This window comes from Mus musculus, chromosome 2 (assembly GCF_000001635.26).
Source record: "Mus musculus strain C57BL/6J chromosome 2, GRCm38.p6 C57BL/6J".
NCBI classification, from domain to species: domain Eukaryota; kingdom Metazoa; phylum Chordata; class Mammalia; order Rodentia; family Muridae; genus Mus; species Mus musculus.
In genome coordinates this window covers 112,558,763-112,574,563 of record NC_000068.7, presented here as the reverse complement: position 1 = coordinate 112,574,563, position 15,801 = coordinate 112,558,763, and the positions used below count along the sequence as shown (strand labels likewise).

General features: G+C 43.4%; 1 protein-coding gene across 5 annotated transcripts in view; it reads right to left on the bottom strand.

Annotated features, from left to right (window-relative positions):
• Aven (apoptosis, caspase activation inhibitor) overlaps positions 1-15,801 on the bottom strand; it is a 138,371-nt gene that overhangs the window by 56,690 nt on the left and 65,880 nt on the right. Inside the window, exon 1 of one of the 5 annotated variants that reach the window (NR_149741.1) lies at positions 2,761-2,951. The exons of 2 other annotated variants lie outside the window; for them this stretch is intronic. Coding sequence is in view for 2 of the 3 variants with exons in the window: in NM_001355630.1 (NP_001342559.1) it covers positions 15,171-15,210 (40 nt within the window). In the remaining variant the exon portion in view is untranslated. Of the gene's footprint in view, positions 1-2,760; positions 2,952-14,776; positions 14,883-15,170; positions 15,283-15,801 lie in introns of those variants that run through there. 2 more of the 5 variants (NM_001355630.1, NM_001165935.1) reach the window with 2 other exon arrangements.

Sequence of the window (15,801 nt, the reverse complement as noted above, 5' to 3'; positions counted from 1 at the left end):
ATGTAAAAAATTAAATACATAAAATAAAATAAATCTAACATGATATAAAAATGCTTTTAAAAGTACCAATATAGTTATATCCATTATTTTCCACATATAAAAACTTATTTACTCATTCATTAATTGGTGGATGGTTTGACAGGGTCTTGCCATAGTTGTGCAGGCTAGCCTAGTACTGTGTTCCAGAAACCTTGAAATCCTCCTGCTTCACCTCTCAGATGCTGGGATTATTCTGCAGCCCACTTCACCTGGTTTGGTGAGATTTTAAGACCATAGAGTTGGAGAGCAGGGTCCCTGACCTGGAATAATGAATTACAGCCAGCACATGAAGTGCATGTATTTTAGTTTTGGTTTGGTCTGACACCTCCTTTCCACCCACATCCCCTTCTGCCTAACCTTTATGTCAACTTCTAGTTACCAAGGTATAGTAATGTTCAACTCAGAATCCTAGAAAGTCTACACTGTCAATTTGTTAACTTCATGGGTTTTTTTTTTATTCAAAATTCTTTTATTCAGGTTGCAATCCCTTCAAGAATGTTTCACAATTCAGTCAGCTTTCATGTTTTGTATTTCAATAACTGATATATTTACAGCTTCATTTTCTTTTATTTGAGCACGGGGTCCCCAGTGGAAGAGTTAGAGAAAGGACTGAAGGAGCTGAAGGAGTTTGCAAGCCCATAGAAACAACAACAATATAAACCAGCCAGGACCCCCCCCCATCCCCTGTTCCCAGAGTTCCCAGGGACTAAACCACCAACCAAAGAGTACACATGGAGTGACCCATGGCTCCAGCTGCACATGTTGCAGAGGATGGCCTAGTCTGTCATCAATAGGAGAAGAGAGGCCCTTGGTCCTGAGAAGGCTCTATGCTTGATGCCCCAGTGTAAGGGAATGCCAGAGATGAAAGGCAGGAGTGGAGGGGGGGGGGAGCACCCTCATAGAATCAGGGAGAGGGACGATGGGATAGGGGGCTTCTGAAGGGTAACCAGGAAAGGGGACAAACAACATTGAAATGTCAATAAACAAAACATCCAAATTTTAAAAAACAAAACAAAACCCCTTCCTCTGAAAAGAGACTTCTGCCCTGTGGGGTTTTTTGTTTGTTTGTTTGGTTGGTTGGTTGGTTGGTTGGTTTTTCTACCTTTAAGAGATTTTTTTTATTAGATATTTTCTTTATTTACATCCCAAACGCCATCCCCTTTCCTGGTTTCCCCTCCAAAAACCCCCCATCTCCTTACTCCTCCCCATGCTCACCAACCCACCCAGTCTCACCTCCTGGCCCTGCCATTCTATGCCCTATACTGTCATGGAACCTTCACAGAACCAAGGGACTCTCCTCCCATTGATAACTGACTAAGCCATTCTCTGCTACATAAGCTGGAGCCATGTAACTCCATGTTTTGAAAAAGTGTCTATACTTCCAACTGACTGAACAGGGGCTAACTTCTGACCAAAATGAAACAAAAAGATGCTTGGTAGGACCAGTGCTGGTGCCAGCTTCATATTTCCCAAGCAAAGCAGGTGGGCTTTATAAAGCTGCTGAATTCACAGATGCTCCAAGGAGCCATCAGATTTTAACCACTTAAACAAACTATGAAAGCAAAGCTGAAATTCTCTGCCACCATTATAAAATTAGAATCGGTTTCAGCAACCAACCTAAATTTGCACATAAAATGAAAAAAAGTAATTACTCTGACTAATTACTCTTTACTACCCTTTTCAAAGATAGATCAAAACATCCTTTAATAAATGTCAATTTAATTTTACTGCTGAAGATTAGCAGCAGGTGATAAGTGGGAAACGCAATGTCCTTAAATACACGGAGAAGCAGATCAGTTAAGCAGGGAATTAATTCAGAACAAATAGGAGCATAAGGTATTGTGAGCAACTGAGAAAATTAACAAAGCATCTATAATACCAGACTGATGAAGAGCAAAGATGCCCAGTTTCTCTCGTGGCTGAAGAGCAGGGAGTTCTGCCTACAGAGAAGAAGCCAGTCCCTTCTTCACAAGCCTTGCAAATGAGTCCCCTGCAAGGGAGCCTCCAAAATGCCCTAGTGTCCGAAACAGAACAGGACACGGAAAGTCTCCACACTACTGAAAGGAGTTCAACAAATATCTTCAAGACATTTTAAGAACCATTTGCATCCTTCTCTGGTTTGCCCCTAGACTGAAAAGACTTTATTGGAGGAACAATAACCTGGTTCATACAGTGCCTTGAAATCTAGATGTCCAAGAGAAAAAGTGTTGTTCTCAGTCCATCTGTGACAATGAGGATCAACTGGGAAAGAGGGGGTAATATGATTAAAGTATGTCACATACATATGAAAATGTCACAATGAAATCCATTATTTTATGCAATATACAATATGATGAAAACTACTTCAGTGATTCTTCAGGAGACTTACCTACTGAATACTAATTATAAGTCCAATTTAAACAAAATGAAAATAAGATACTATGTAACAATGCGGGATTCTGAAAATTGCTCGTTTTCTAAGAGACTGAAACTCTACTAGACCTTACAGCCAGAGTTAATAATACACATTAACGTCACTTAAGACTGCTATTTTTAAATTATAGGTGTTGATACATTGGTGGATTGCCCACTCAATACAGTAGATATCACCATTTGAAAAGACATACTAAAACAACTACCACAACTACAGCATGCAATAATATAATATTGATTACTTTCAGCAACCTTTTGTTGGCTCAAGCACTCTCTTTACAAAACATGGCAAGACTGGCAAGTACGTACCCAAGGGGATGGAAGGCCAAAAGAACCAGCTGTTCACACTGCTACTGCTCTAGAGTCCCAGAGTCCCAGCGGAGTGGGAGTCATCGCACAGATAGCCTCTGGAACCATGAACACAACTGTGACGCTGAGAACAGATATGGCTAGCCATGAGTGGAGTGCAGAGATGCAGGAAAATGAAGGTGACAATGAAGCCTGGGCTCCATGGCATCTTTCACCCCAGAGGAGTACTCTTAACTGAATAAGGCTCAGAGAGGTAAACTGGGCCTGGCCTCCAATTGGCGAACCTTTCCCTAGAGCCTGACCCCTTCTTCCTCGTCCTTCAGTGGACTCCTCTCAGGCCTGTAAAAGGCAGGTTAGAGAAGTAGCCTCAGCCTAGACCACAGCTATATAATGGACAATACAAAACCCTCTGTGTATTGATAATATTTGAAAGGCAGAGAGCTGCAGCAGAGGAAGCCAGTTTTTTGTGGCAAGGACACAAAGAACATCCTGTCTAGATCCAACAAATGGTTATAAACCTGGTAATTCTGATATGCAGAATAGAAAATGATGTTTTTCCAACTGCAGAGTTCAAGCTGTTTACACCGCCTATTTTTCCCGCAGTAGTCTCCCCACTCCCCAGTTATCTTTACAGTGCTAATGAGGTGTTACTGGTGACTCATTTACTCTTTAGCTTGCTACATCACATATTAACCCTGATTATGATCAGGGTCTCAGTGAGAAACTATCTGCCTTTTTAAAAATAAAAGTAAAAAGGGAAAACTCAAAAAAAGCAGTTAACAACATCACATAAAAGTAAACTCTACCTCTTATGGATGAGACTCCCATGAGTCTGTGAGATTTCCCATGAAGAAATCTTTATTCCACAGGATTAAATGACTCTGCCTTCAAAATAACTCCTAAAATGCAACTCCTGCTAAGACACAAGAGATGAGTCCTCTCATCTGAGAACAGACCACACGTAACAATTACTGTGCAAATCCCTTACACCGGCCTAGTCGGCATAGTTTGATGTCTTTATATAAGTTGCCCATCCCTTTACAATGATAGAAAACTCTAAAAGTTATTCATGAGCTGTAGCAAAGTCTTTATTCCAACTGTTCCTTTTTTAAAAATATCACCAAGTCTACTGATAAGTGATTTCCTTTTGCAATGAAGATTCGTATCACAAATTATTAAGAGAAAGTCTTAGATTTCACCTTCAAACATGCTGAAAATTAGAAATCAGCATCAGCCAAAAGAATAAACACATCAGGGTGAGAGATGAGTTTGAGGACAGGGACTTTTCTCATGAAAGGCACTCCTGTGTTCTTATGCTGATATTTAATCCCTTAACACAGATGCCTAAGGAACTAAGACAGCAGAACTGCCTAGCCAGTGCTGGTGCTTCCTCCTGCAACTAACTGCAGTTCTGAGCTAATCCTGGCAGGCTCCCTGTAAGTGGCCTCCCTCAAGCATGTACTGAGATCCTCACTGAGGAGGAGGCAGACTCAGGAGGATGAGTCTATGCTTCACTGGGAAAACAATACACTATAGCAGCAGCCTGAAAGCAGTGTTCTTGCCTCACTTGTATCTGATCACTGTTGTCTTAGTCAGGGTTTCTATTCCTGCACAAACATCATGACCAAGAAGCAAGTTGGGGAGGAAAGGGTTTATTCGGCTTACACTTCCATACTGCTGTTCATCACCAAGGAAGTCAGGACTGGAACTCAAGCAGGTCAGGAAGCAGGAGCTGATGCAGAGGCCATGGAGGGATGTTCTTTACTGGCTTGCCTCACCTGGCTTGCTCAGCCTGCTTTCTTATAGAACCAAGACTACCAGCCCTGAGATGGTCCCACCCACAAGGGGCCTTTCCCCCTTGATCACTAATTGAGAAAATGCCTTACAGCTGGATCTCATGGAAGCATTTCCTCAACTGAAGCTCCTTTCTCTGTGATAACTCCAGCTGTGTTAAGTTGACACAAAACTAGCCAGTACAATTGACCCCTTGTCAACTTGACACACAAAAACATCACTAGTAAGCCTCAACCCTTACAATCTTATTCATCCCCAAGATCTAAATAACTTTAAAAGTCCCACAGTCTTTACATATTCTTAAAATTTCAATCTCTTTAAAATATCCATCTCTTTTAAAATTCAAAGTCTTTTTACAATTAAAAGTCCCTTAACTGTGGGCTCCACTAAAACAGTTTCTTCCTTCAAGAGGGAAAATATCAGGGCACAGTCACAAGCAAAAGCAAAAGTCAATCTCCAACCGTCCAATGTCTGGGATCCAACTCACGATCTTCTGGGCTCCTCCAAGGGCTTGGGTCACTTCTCCAGCCAGGCCCTTTGTAGCACACACGCCGTCCTCTAGGCTCCAGATGCCTGTACTCCACTGCTGCTGCTGCTCTTGGTGGTCATCTCATGGTACTGGCATCTCCAAAACACTGCATGACCCCTTCAGTCCTGGGCCTTCAATTGCAACTGAGGCTGCACCTTCACCAATGGCCTTCCATGGCCTCTCACAGTGCCGAGCCTCAGCTGCTTTGCGTGACCCCTTCATGCCTTCAAAACCAGTACCACCTGGGTGACCCTTACATATTACCAAGTCCTGCTGCAGCAGGAGTACAACCTTGGCATCTCTGGAACACAGCCTCTTTGTGCTTTCAGAAAACACTTCCCAGAAGATGTCACCTCAATGATGCTGGTCTCTTCTTAATCACCACTAATTTCTTAGCTCCAGCTAACCAGCATCAATAGTCCCAGTAATGCAAAGTTTTTGCTTTAGTAGTTCTGGTATCTTGTTAATCACAGCTGATTCTTCAGCCCCAGCTAACCAGAACTACAGAATCTTCACAATCAAAACAGCAATGGCCCTGAAAAGAGTCTTTAATTTTCCCTCTGAAATTTCACAAACCAGACCTCCATCTTCTGCAGTGTTCTCAACATTATCTTCCAAGCTCCTACACAACATCTGATAGAGCTCTTAACAATGGATGGATCTTCAAGCCCAAAGTTCCAAAGTCCTTCCACAGTCCTCCCCAAAACATGGTCAGGTTGTCACAGGAATACCCCACTCTGCTGGTACCAATTTGTCTTAGTCAGGGTTTCTATTCCTGCACAAACATCATGACCAAGAAGCAAGTTGGGGAGGAAAGGGTTTATTCGGCTTACACTTCCATACTGCTGTTCATCACCAAGGAAGTCAGGACTGGAACTCAAGCAGGTCAGGAAGCAGGAGCTGATGCAGAGGCCATGGAGGGATGTTCTTTACTGACTTGCTTCTCCTGGCTTGCTCAGCCTGCTTTCTTATAGAACCAAGACTACCAGCCCTGAGATGGTCCCACCCACAAGGGGCCTTTCCCCCTTGATCACTAATTGAGAAAATGCCTTACAGTTGGATCTCATGGAGGCATTTCCTCAACTGAAGCTCCTTTCTCTGTGATAACTCCAGCTGTGTCAAGTTGACACAAAACTAGCCAGTACAACTGTCTCTCAGAAAAGAAGTAACTTGGTCAACAGAACACAGCACCCACATCAAGCAGAAATCACTCCAGTGACTTTCCAGTGCTATGGCCTTGAGGGAGTCAACACCTTCATTCTAAACCTGCTTCCTCTGTGGTGAAGGGAAAATGAGAAACATTTTCACAGGCTCAGGAAAAGCACTGCCTGCTGTACAACAGTCCTTACATACTATTTACTTTGAAAATAATTTCGTCCACCTCAAAACCCAGGATGTATTTCTGAATTTTGCTTGGTCATACAGGGAAGAGGCAAGTAAAACAGATTACTGCTAAGGCCCATTGCCAAGGAGGGTGAGGCAAAGTGCCAGTTCCATGGTCCGCATGGCGGACACAGCCTGATGGCTTCCTCTTCCATTTAACTCACATACACACAAACTGACAATCTTGAGCACTTAGTTGAAGGACTCTTTGCTATATGTGGCCATAAAAATAGCTTACGGCATGGAGGAGCTGAGGTATGTCTTGTTTCAAGACTGTCACACAACAATGCAGGCACACAAATTCTATCACACAACAATGCAGGCACAAGCAGACAGAGTTGCATGCACACGTATTCACAGCCATGACAGTAAAAACACTAGAGGATTTCTATATCATGGTAAATTTGCAGGAGGAATTCTGTGTGGGGGAAGAAAGGCTAAAAACAACCAAGATAAACTTGAAAAATATAAATTTGGGAGTTTTGCCATCACAGCTGTTAAGACGATTTTGAATAATTAAATTCTCCTGCTGAGTGAATTGTGTCTCCAATCTACAGAATTCTTATGCTTTGGTCCAAAGCAAGAAGGTGACCATATTCAGCCCAACTAGACAACCTTCGGATACTATGCTGGTACCTTGATTTTAGTCTCTTGTCTTCCAAACCTGTTAAAAAATTATTATGTTTAAGCTACTCAGTCTACAGAATTTGTTATGACAACCTGATCAAACATATTCATTTCATTAGAAAAGAGGAGGAAAGGAGAGGGGAGGGAAGGGGCAAAGCTGGATCACAAGGTGTAATAGGCAACAAGAGTACTAGTGCCACAGTACTACAATGTGTAGTGTAGTACAATGTGTCTTTTACACATTGTAAAGTCCAGTCAGTCCTACTACTGCAAAAGCCTCCATTGTGTAAACAGTGCTGAGTGTTCAGAAACTCAATATCCAAGGTCTTTACTTAGATCAAGACAGTCTTATCTGTGAGCCCTGTCTAAAAAGAAAAAAAAATCATACTTTCAGTATATAGTGGCACAGATTAACATTCCTACAGAATGGAACACAAGAGAATCAGGGAGAGGTTGGACTAAGCAAGACTGAAATCCAGAAATGCATACATCAAATTTTGTAACTCCACTTCTAGTCCACAGGACCTGTGATGGCAACATCTGGGCTCCACTGGCTTGGGCAGCCCCACACTCTGCCCTGACAGTTTCAGCCACCCTTGGTGCCTAGAGATTTTTTCAGAAACTCAGACTCTCCATCACCACAGCCTAGGCGTTGGGTCTCTGGTGACCTCCTTGGAGCCTCTCTGCAGGGAGTCTGACCCTGCTGCATGTTTCTGATCTCATTCCCTTCTGTTTCTGGTACCTTGGCACAGGCTATGGGAATAGGGCATGATGTTAAGCTTTGAATGTGAAATGCACCACATACGATCACATGTTTAAACACCTGGTCCACAGCTGGCACTGTTCGGTGGTTGTGGAACCTGTGGGATGTGGTGCCTTGCAGACTGATGAAGTCATGTAAGGCAGACCTTTGATAGCTGTACCAGCCTCCAATTCTGCTCTACTTATGTGCAGAAACACCAGCCATCTCACACAGTCCTCCAATGGAGGGCTGGGTCCCCTCTGAGTCTAAGTAAACCTCTCTGCCCTTAAGTTGCCATAGCAACTCAAAGGTAACTAATGCAGCAAGCATGTGCCGCACAGTGCCCATTTCTCTCACTAGCACCCTCACTCTCCCAGCAACAGATGCCCTATAAAAGACAGAAAACAGCCACAACAAAATGCATGCAACAGACTTGCATTCAGTATTCCTACTGAAAACAAAGCCATCCCTTAAGTAGCTTTACCAGAAATGTGGAGAGCAGAACACATTGCGGTCCAAGCTCTTCTGTTTGTGAGAATTTGGTTTACAACAGTAAGTGCTCTTCTTTGTTCTAACTGTGTCAGAGAAAAAGGAAACAAAAGGACAGTCTACCTTAAACCACAATCACCTAAAACACCCAGTCCTAGGAAATTACACAACAAGGTTGTGTTTATCCACCAGTCCTCTGAATTCACGCTACTCTAATTCTAAGGCACTGATCATTACAGACTTGAAGACTTACTATTGTGTGTCAATGGAATCCACTAAATGCTTCTAATTATGGATATTAACAAATTCACAGAAGAAAATATATTGCATATTAGTTCCCAATGTCAAGTCTGTTTGTGTAACTCTAAGATGGCATCTCTCTATATCATTCACAATGACCTTCCTCCTTCAAAGTGAGAACTGCCTTTATCAGTAGTACTCAGCTATGACAAGTATGTGACTGAGGTGGGCTGGTATATAAATGGGCTGGGCTAATAACATGCAGCTTTGTGAACCTTTTTGCCTCTTTGTGTTGTGCGTGCACTATTCACAACTAAATTGTCCTGCAGATTTCCTTCATAACTTGGGCCTTCTCAAAGTTTTTACTAAGTACTACTTCCACCAGAAATCTGCCAAATTTTGGAACACTTAGTTCTAAATGAGATGTCCCCCTCAGAGTGAAAGGGAGGCAGAAACACTGTAAGAGCCAGAGGAGACTGATAACTCCAAGGAAACAGTGTCTTCAAGACTCAAGAAGACTGAGGCACATGTAGATTCACAAGAGACCATGGCAGCATGCGCAGGGTTGCAGAGGCTCAAGGCAGATGGGGTCCCAGGGCTGAGATAGGAATGGGCTTTGCCCCAACCAAGAATCTGACTGTAAAGTAGGGCTGGAGAAGTGGGGAAAACCATATGCCTACTATAGAACACCTCAGTAATAGAACTACTACATGATCCCTAGAGATCACACTTGTGGGTAGATGTAGATGAAGAACTGAAAGCAACATCTCAATGAGAGATTTGGGCAACTTGTTATAAATAGAAGCCATATGCACAACAGCCCAGAGGTCTCTGCTGATAGATGAATGGCAGACAAAATGTAATATATACAAACAATGGAATACTACTCTGTCTTAAAAAGGAAATCCTGTTATATACCTCACCATGGATGGACCTTTGGAGCATCGTAGCAAATTAAAAGTCATATACAAAAACAAATGCTGTTTAAGTCTACTTAAATGGGCTATCTAAAGTAATCAAACACACTAAGACAGAAAACGAGATGAGCAAGAACTCAGAACAGGAGAAAGTGGAGTTGTTCAATGGCTACAGTTCTAGATCATAAAGATGAAATAAACTGAATCACACACTTAAAAATAACCTTATGCTGGCATATGGCACGTGTGTTTTTAACCATAATTAAAACATTTTAATTACTTCATTTGTAATAATTGATATATACAACAAGAACAGGAGATACTGCATAGAGCTGACTTGGGATCTGGCTCACCAGACAGAGTAACAAGGGCAAGATCCCTGTTCCAGAATGGCCCAGGAGAAGCCTCAGTTCCTAGTTCAGTGCTGACAGCCTGTGATGCATGCAGTGAACTACACAGCTTTGGCATTATGTTCAATTCCCTCCTAAACTGTGAGACCAAGTTTCCATAAGGCAAAGTACAAAGACAGTGTTGGCCAGTTGTTACAAATACCCAAATGAAAGTTGTTTAGTGAGAAGAAAAAACTGAAACAATACTTTCCATGCAAATGTGTGAGAATATTTACAGCACATATTAGCCTGGTACAGCAGTCGACAATCTCCACAGCAACAATAATGAGCAAAAGCTGTCCCGTGAAACACAAGTATAAACTCCAATGAAACAGAAAATCCATGGGTGAGCTAATTAGAAGAAATTTGTTATTACAAAATTCCAAAATTTTACTCCTCAGACCAGATGCGCTGAGTCCCGAGCTTATCTGTGATCAGAGCATGGGGGGCTACTCTCCGAGGAGCAGGGCTCATGCCACTGTCTGCTGTGTCTAAATTACACCTCAATGTCAATTTTGCTGTAAATCCTAGTATTCTGTCTCTGGATGCATCCACAAGAGACACTCCACAAGAACAAGCTGCTATCCTGAGTAATGGTGCATCCACCATCTATGTTACCACAGAAACAGCCTCAGCTCCCAGGAATCTGATAAAGCAGGCATTATGGGGAAAGTTGTTTGTCTGTATCCTCAGGGTCTCATGCTAGGCCCTCATCATTCCTGGCTTATTACAAAAGCCTGCTCCCTGGGTCCCTTGCTGCAGACCTACCTGCATGTCTCAGTCTCATCCTCACTTACAACGGCTCTTTACTGCTTCTCAACTTCAATATTCACAAAGCAGGCGCAGCACAAGAGGCCCTTTATGATCCAGTCCCTACATGACACTGCCCTACAAACTTTGTTTTTAAATGGCTTCAAACAGAAACCTCACATGAGTAGAAGGAACTTTTCATCCAAATCTATCATTTTTCAAATCTTTAATTTTTTTTATTTTACATTTTATTTGGGCAGGCATAGGGGGTTGTGGTCACGTGTGACAGCACCCGTGTGACAGTCAGAGAACAGTTTGTCAGAGCTAGTCTTCCTCCCACCATGTGGGCCTGATGATCAAACTCAAATCATGCTTAGCAGTATGCACCTTCACCCACTGAGCCATCTCACTGGCCCCAAACCCATCGTCTATTGAAAGCATGAGTTACGCGTTTCATTCATACTTTTTGACACATATTAGTATTCAGTGACACCAAAGAAGTAAATGAATGAGAATAAAGACTTCTGTTTAAAATGTGCAGATGGAATTCAAACAGGACCCATAACTCCTAAATCCCTAAACAACAAGATCTCTCACTATAATCCAGGCTGGCCTGGAGACCACTACGTAATCCAAACTAACCTCAAACTCAAAATACTCCCTTAGTCTCCTAATGCTGGGATTACACGTATCTGCCACTTTGCTCAACTAAGATATATTCTTAAAGCAGATAAGGACATGAGAAGTGATAACAGTAGTCAAACGCAGGAAGGAAAATGACCTGACATCCATTCTGGTCATACAAACATACAGAACAGCCTATAGGTAAAGCTTGGGAACAGAAGATATTGATCTCTCCCAATGTATGAGGACAAGTAGGGCTGAAAGAGAGAAGTTGACTGAAAACCTTAGTAAGATCAGTTAGACACCCCACCCCTCCCCACCTGGCGGCTACCCTCCTGCTTCAACACATAACTAATCCTCTTTCCAACACCAGTAGAACATCATTTCTAGAAAAATCCTATCAACTGAGAGTCCATAAGCAACTCTGGGTTTGAGGATCTCTCCCTGACTTCTCCAGGGAGCAAAGAGAAGTCTTCCCTTATGGGATCCAGAGGCTTTGAGATGATGAAAGCACTGTTCTGGAGAACAGGCCAGGGGTAGGCAGTGTGACACAACTGCTTCAGAGTACAGAAATCAAAGGAAGAAGTCAACTCAAGCATCCGGGGTACGAGCGCTCCATGGATCAGATCCCAAGCACCCGTGCCTTCCATTGGGAAGCAGCACAGTTGCTGGCGTGGGAAGAAAGCGGGCCAAGTGGGAGATCCAAGTGTGTGAGGCCAAGTAACAGAAGCAGCTATCTGAACATGTGGCTACGCTACAAACTACAAACTTCTGACTGGAGCCTAACTCCTACCAGAGCTTCTGATCCAACTGTGGGGTACTAAGCTTTCTATTTCCATAGCGACATGCTCCCCAAAAGTCTCCGGGTGGGCAGTTTGGCTGTTAGCATGTGATTCTACCAGGAGGTCGCAGAGTCTTGAACAGTGACTAGAAGGTGATTAGAAGAGAGATCTTTGAAGAAAATATTGGAACCCTATCCTTTTGCCCTTTCTTTTTCTTCTCTCTTCTTCCTTTTCTCTTCCTTCCCTCCCTCCCTCTCAGCACCCTAGGCACCATGAGGTGAACATCTCCTCCACAACATGCTAGCATGGTATGATATATTTATCATACCACAGTTTCCAGAATAATTAGGCCAAACTCTTGGAAACCATGAAGCAAAATAAATGTTTTCCCTTTTAAGCTGATTTAACTTAGGTATTTATCACAGCAACCAAAAACTGACTAACACATATGGAGTGAGCCTGGTTATCAATATTTTCAGAACCTCCCCAGGTCTAAAAAGGAGAGAGCCACAGAACAGAACACTGGACTAAGTCACCCCTGGTACAACATGCAGAAGAGCAGGGTCTCCACTAAACAGGCAAAGTAAAAGATGGCAAAATCCAGAGCAAAAGCCTGCAGCCTCTTCAGCCTCTTTCCCAACCAATCCCCCAGAAACTACCAGCATGCTGCCTCCACTGCCTCAGTCAGCGACTGAAACGGGCAAAAATAGGAAGAGGACATTTCTGGTTGTGCCACGTGAGGCAGACTCACATGGTGTTTTGCTGAGGCAGCATTTGTGAGAGGACACGTGATGTTTGGAGAGAGTATAAGAAGGACTCAATGGTCAGAGGCATGGTGCTTGCATAGCTGGCTTTGCAGTGCTTCGTTGGTCTCACATACCTGCTAATCGTTGAGAGAGGCACAGCAGAGAACTGGCATTACAGCTGGTCCTGGTCACTCCATTGACTCGTGTCCATTTGGCAGAGGCCTGGCAGTTTCTTCTGGATCCTGCCACCATTGCTGATTCATCCTGACACTACTGAACTGGACTGCTGGTATCCTGACAAACAGATTGGAATCACCTCCAAAGAACTACTTCTAAACAGGTCCACATCCCCTTGTCCCATTTACCATCTTTTCTCCCCTGCCTTTGGACAGTGGGCTAGAAGAGGTGCCAAAGTATTTGAGAACCCTTACTGAAGTATATTTTGAAAAATCTAAACCTACAAAAATGCTCCATGCTTCTAGCAACAGCTGTAAAGGGCCAGCAGCTGATGCACCTCAGGTAAGGAGTGAATCCCAACAAATGGAACAGAAGAGATGAAAACCTATATGGAAAGATTGGAAGGGAAGCTAAGAGAGAGAAAACTCTGTAATACACAGGTGCATCTGGGAGCTACCTAAGTAAAGAAGCAGTTGACGGAATACAATCGCAGATGCCCTTGGAATGTAATATGGAACAAAAGCAAGCTATGCCGTGCCTGTGATGGAAACTACTGCAGCAAAGAGATTTACCACGTACAAAATGCATGAACAATTCCACTGCTTTAAAGGTTCCATTATTAAAACTGACAAAAATAAATCATTTTGGTGGTAGAGAATGGAGTACCCCCACCCAGTGAAAAACCTGCTGAAGCTAAATGTAAACAGTCTTGAGTACATAGGTACCGAGGTATCAATGTAAGTGACTAGCTCGTGATATTTAACATGTGTGTAAGACTGAAGGTATAAGACTATAGGATGTTATTTTCTTTTATAGTGGCCCAGACTGGCCTCAAATTCACAACCCTCTGCGCGGAGATTACATATACATTCCACCACACTCTGATTTAATGATTATTTCCTCACACCCAGTGATTCTTACTATTGTTGTTGTTACTATTTGTGTGTGTGTGTGTGTGTGTGTGTGTGTGTGCGCGCGCGGGCATGAGTACACATGCATGCATTTGCCCTCAGATGTCAGAGGGGGCATGGCATCCACTGGAGTTAGAGATACAAGTGGTTGTGAGGTACCCCATACAAATGCTGGAAAGTGAACTCCAGTCCTCACAAGAGCAATATTCACTCTTAAGCATGAGAAGTATCAAATATCACGAGTCTATCTATATTTTAAAGATGATAATGCTTCAGGGAGACCCTATAATACTACCACATCTTTAGCAATTTTAACAAAGATTTAAGGATTGAAATGTTAAAGGTGTAAGCCAACGAAGGGAGTTTGAGAAGCCAAGAATGCACCTAAAACAGCCTGGCTTTTGAAGTCTATTTAGACATGGCTATTCAATTCAAACTATCTCACTGATATTCCCCCAGATGCCTGCAATTAGTGGAACTTCAAAGACAAAAGGCATTCCCCAATCACATTCAAGGACCCCAGGGTGGTAATAGACACAGACAGTTGAGCAAGCTACTACAATTCATGTAAAAGCCATGGTCCAAGGTACATACAACTCAGTGAAAGAGCCTGGTTTCCTTGAACAGAAGGGAAACTCTAACTCAGAAAATAATAATAACAATGATATTAATAATAATAAGGCTGGCAAGAGGTCTAAAGGAAAGTGGGAAAGATGATGAGGGACAGACTGGATCAAATGAAACATGAGTGTGGCTCAGAAATTCTCCAGAACTTACTTTACTGTCTCTAAAGCAGAGGTGACTGCTGTAAGCAGCCAGGGCAAGAGACTCAGCCAAGGCAGAGCTGGGTGCCACTCCCACTCTGCACACCAAGACCTGACCAAAGGCAGCCTGTGGGGGCAAGGCAAGTAAATACCTCCAATCTCCCGGGTTCCACGTGCTTCGAACATTCTTCACAGTATTCCTCTGGTAGTTTCTGAACAGTTAATACTGGGCTGCGCCATGTTCAGACTTACAGCCATCAATCCCTGAACCAGGAGATCCAAGTAAGCCTTGAAAACTCTTCACTGACTCAAAGCATGCTCCTCATAGGCTCTTACATGGTCCTCACCTGGGGCCAACTCCTCCAATCTCATGGCACCTGCCTCCGTGAATCCCAAATAATCCCCATGCATGGGAAAAGAAGCCACGCAACCTCACATTCTCCAACACCAGCGCTGCATCTGTCTCCTACGTGTGCTCTCCACCTAACACTAATCATTCCTGAAGCTCTATGGACTATTTCCAACTCGTTCCCTTTCTGAACTCACCTGTCGGGATGGAGCATTTGGGGCACTTTACATGTGCCATATCTAAAGTGCACTGTGACACTGCTGTGCACACAATGCCAGTAGACGAAAAGCAACAACAAATGCAGAGGCCCACACCACTTACATTACAATTTCTCCTCCTCGTCAGACTCCAGTCTCCGAGCTGCCATGCCAAGCCCTTTTCTTCTAGCTCGCCTGCCAGTGAGCTCACACTTCTCATTCTGTCAGGTGCTTTCAGTCTTCCCTGCATGCCCTTCCTTGAGCTCATGTCTCCCCAAACATCTCTGCATCCTCTCTAACAAATTTCTCATACAATAAACCACACCTACACACCGAATCTTCTCCTCATGTACCCTTAACCGTTTACATTGCAGCTGTGGCCCCCACAGCTCGACTGAAGCTGCCCTCTCCAAGGTGGTTCCTGTACAGAACCACTGAGGAAGAAATTCTTCATGGAGGCTGGAGGGCAGCTGAGTGGTGGAGCACCTGCCTTCCATGTGAGGCCCTGGGTTCTAGCCCCAACCCCTCAAAAATATTCTCGGGACTTGACTTCTCCATTGCATTCAACACTGCTGTTCCCAGAGCTCCTGGCTTTTCCCCCACTGCGTTTCTGCACCCTCGCTGCTCATTT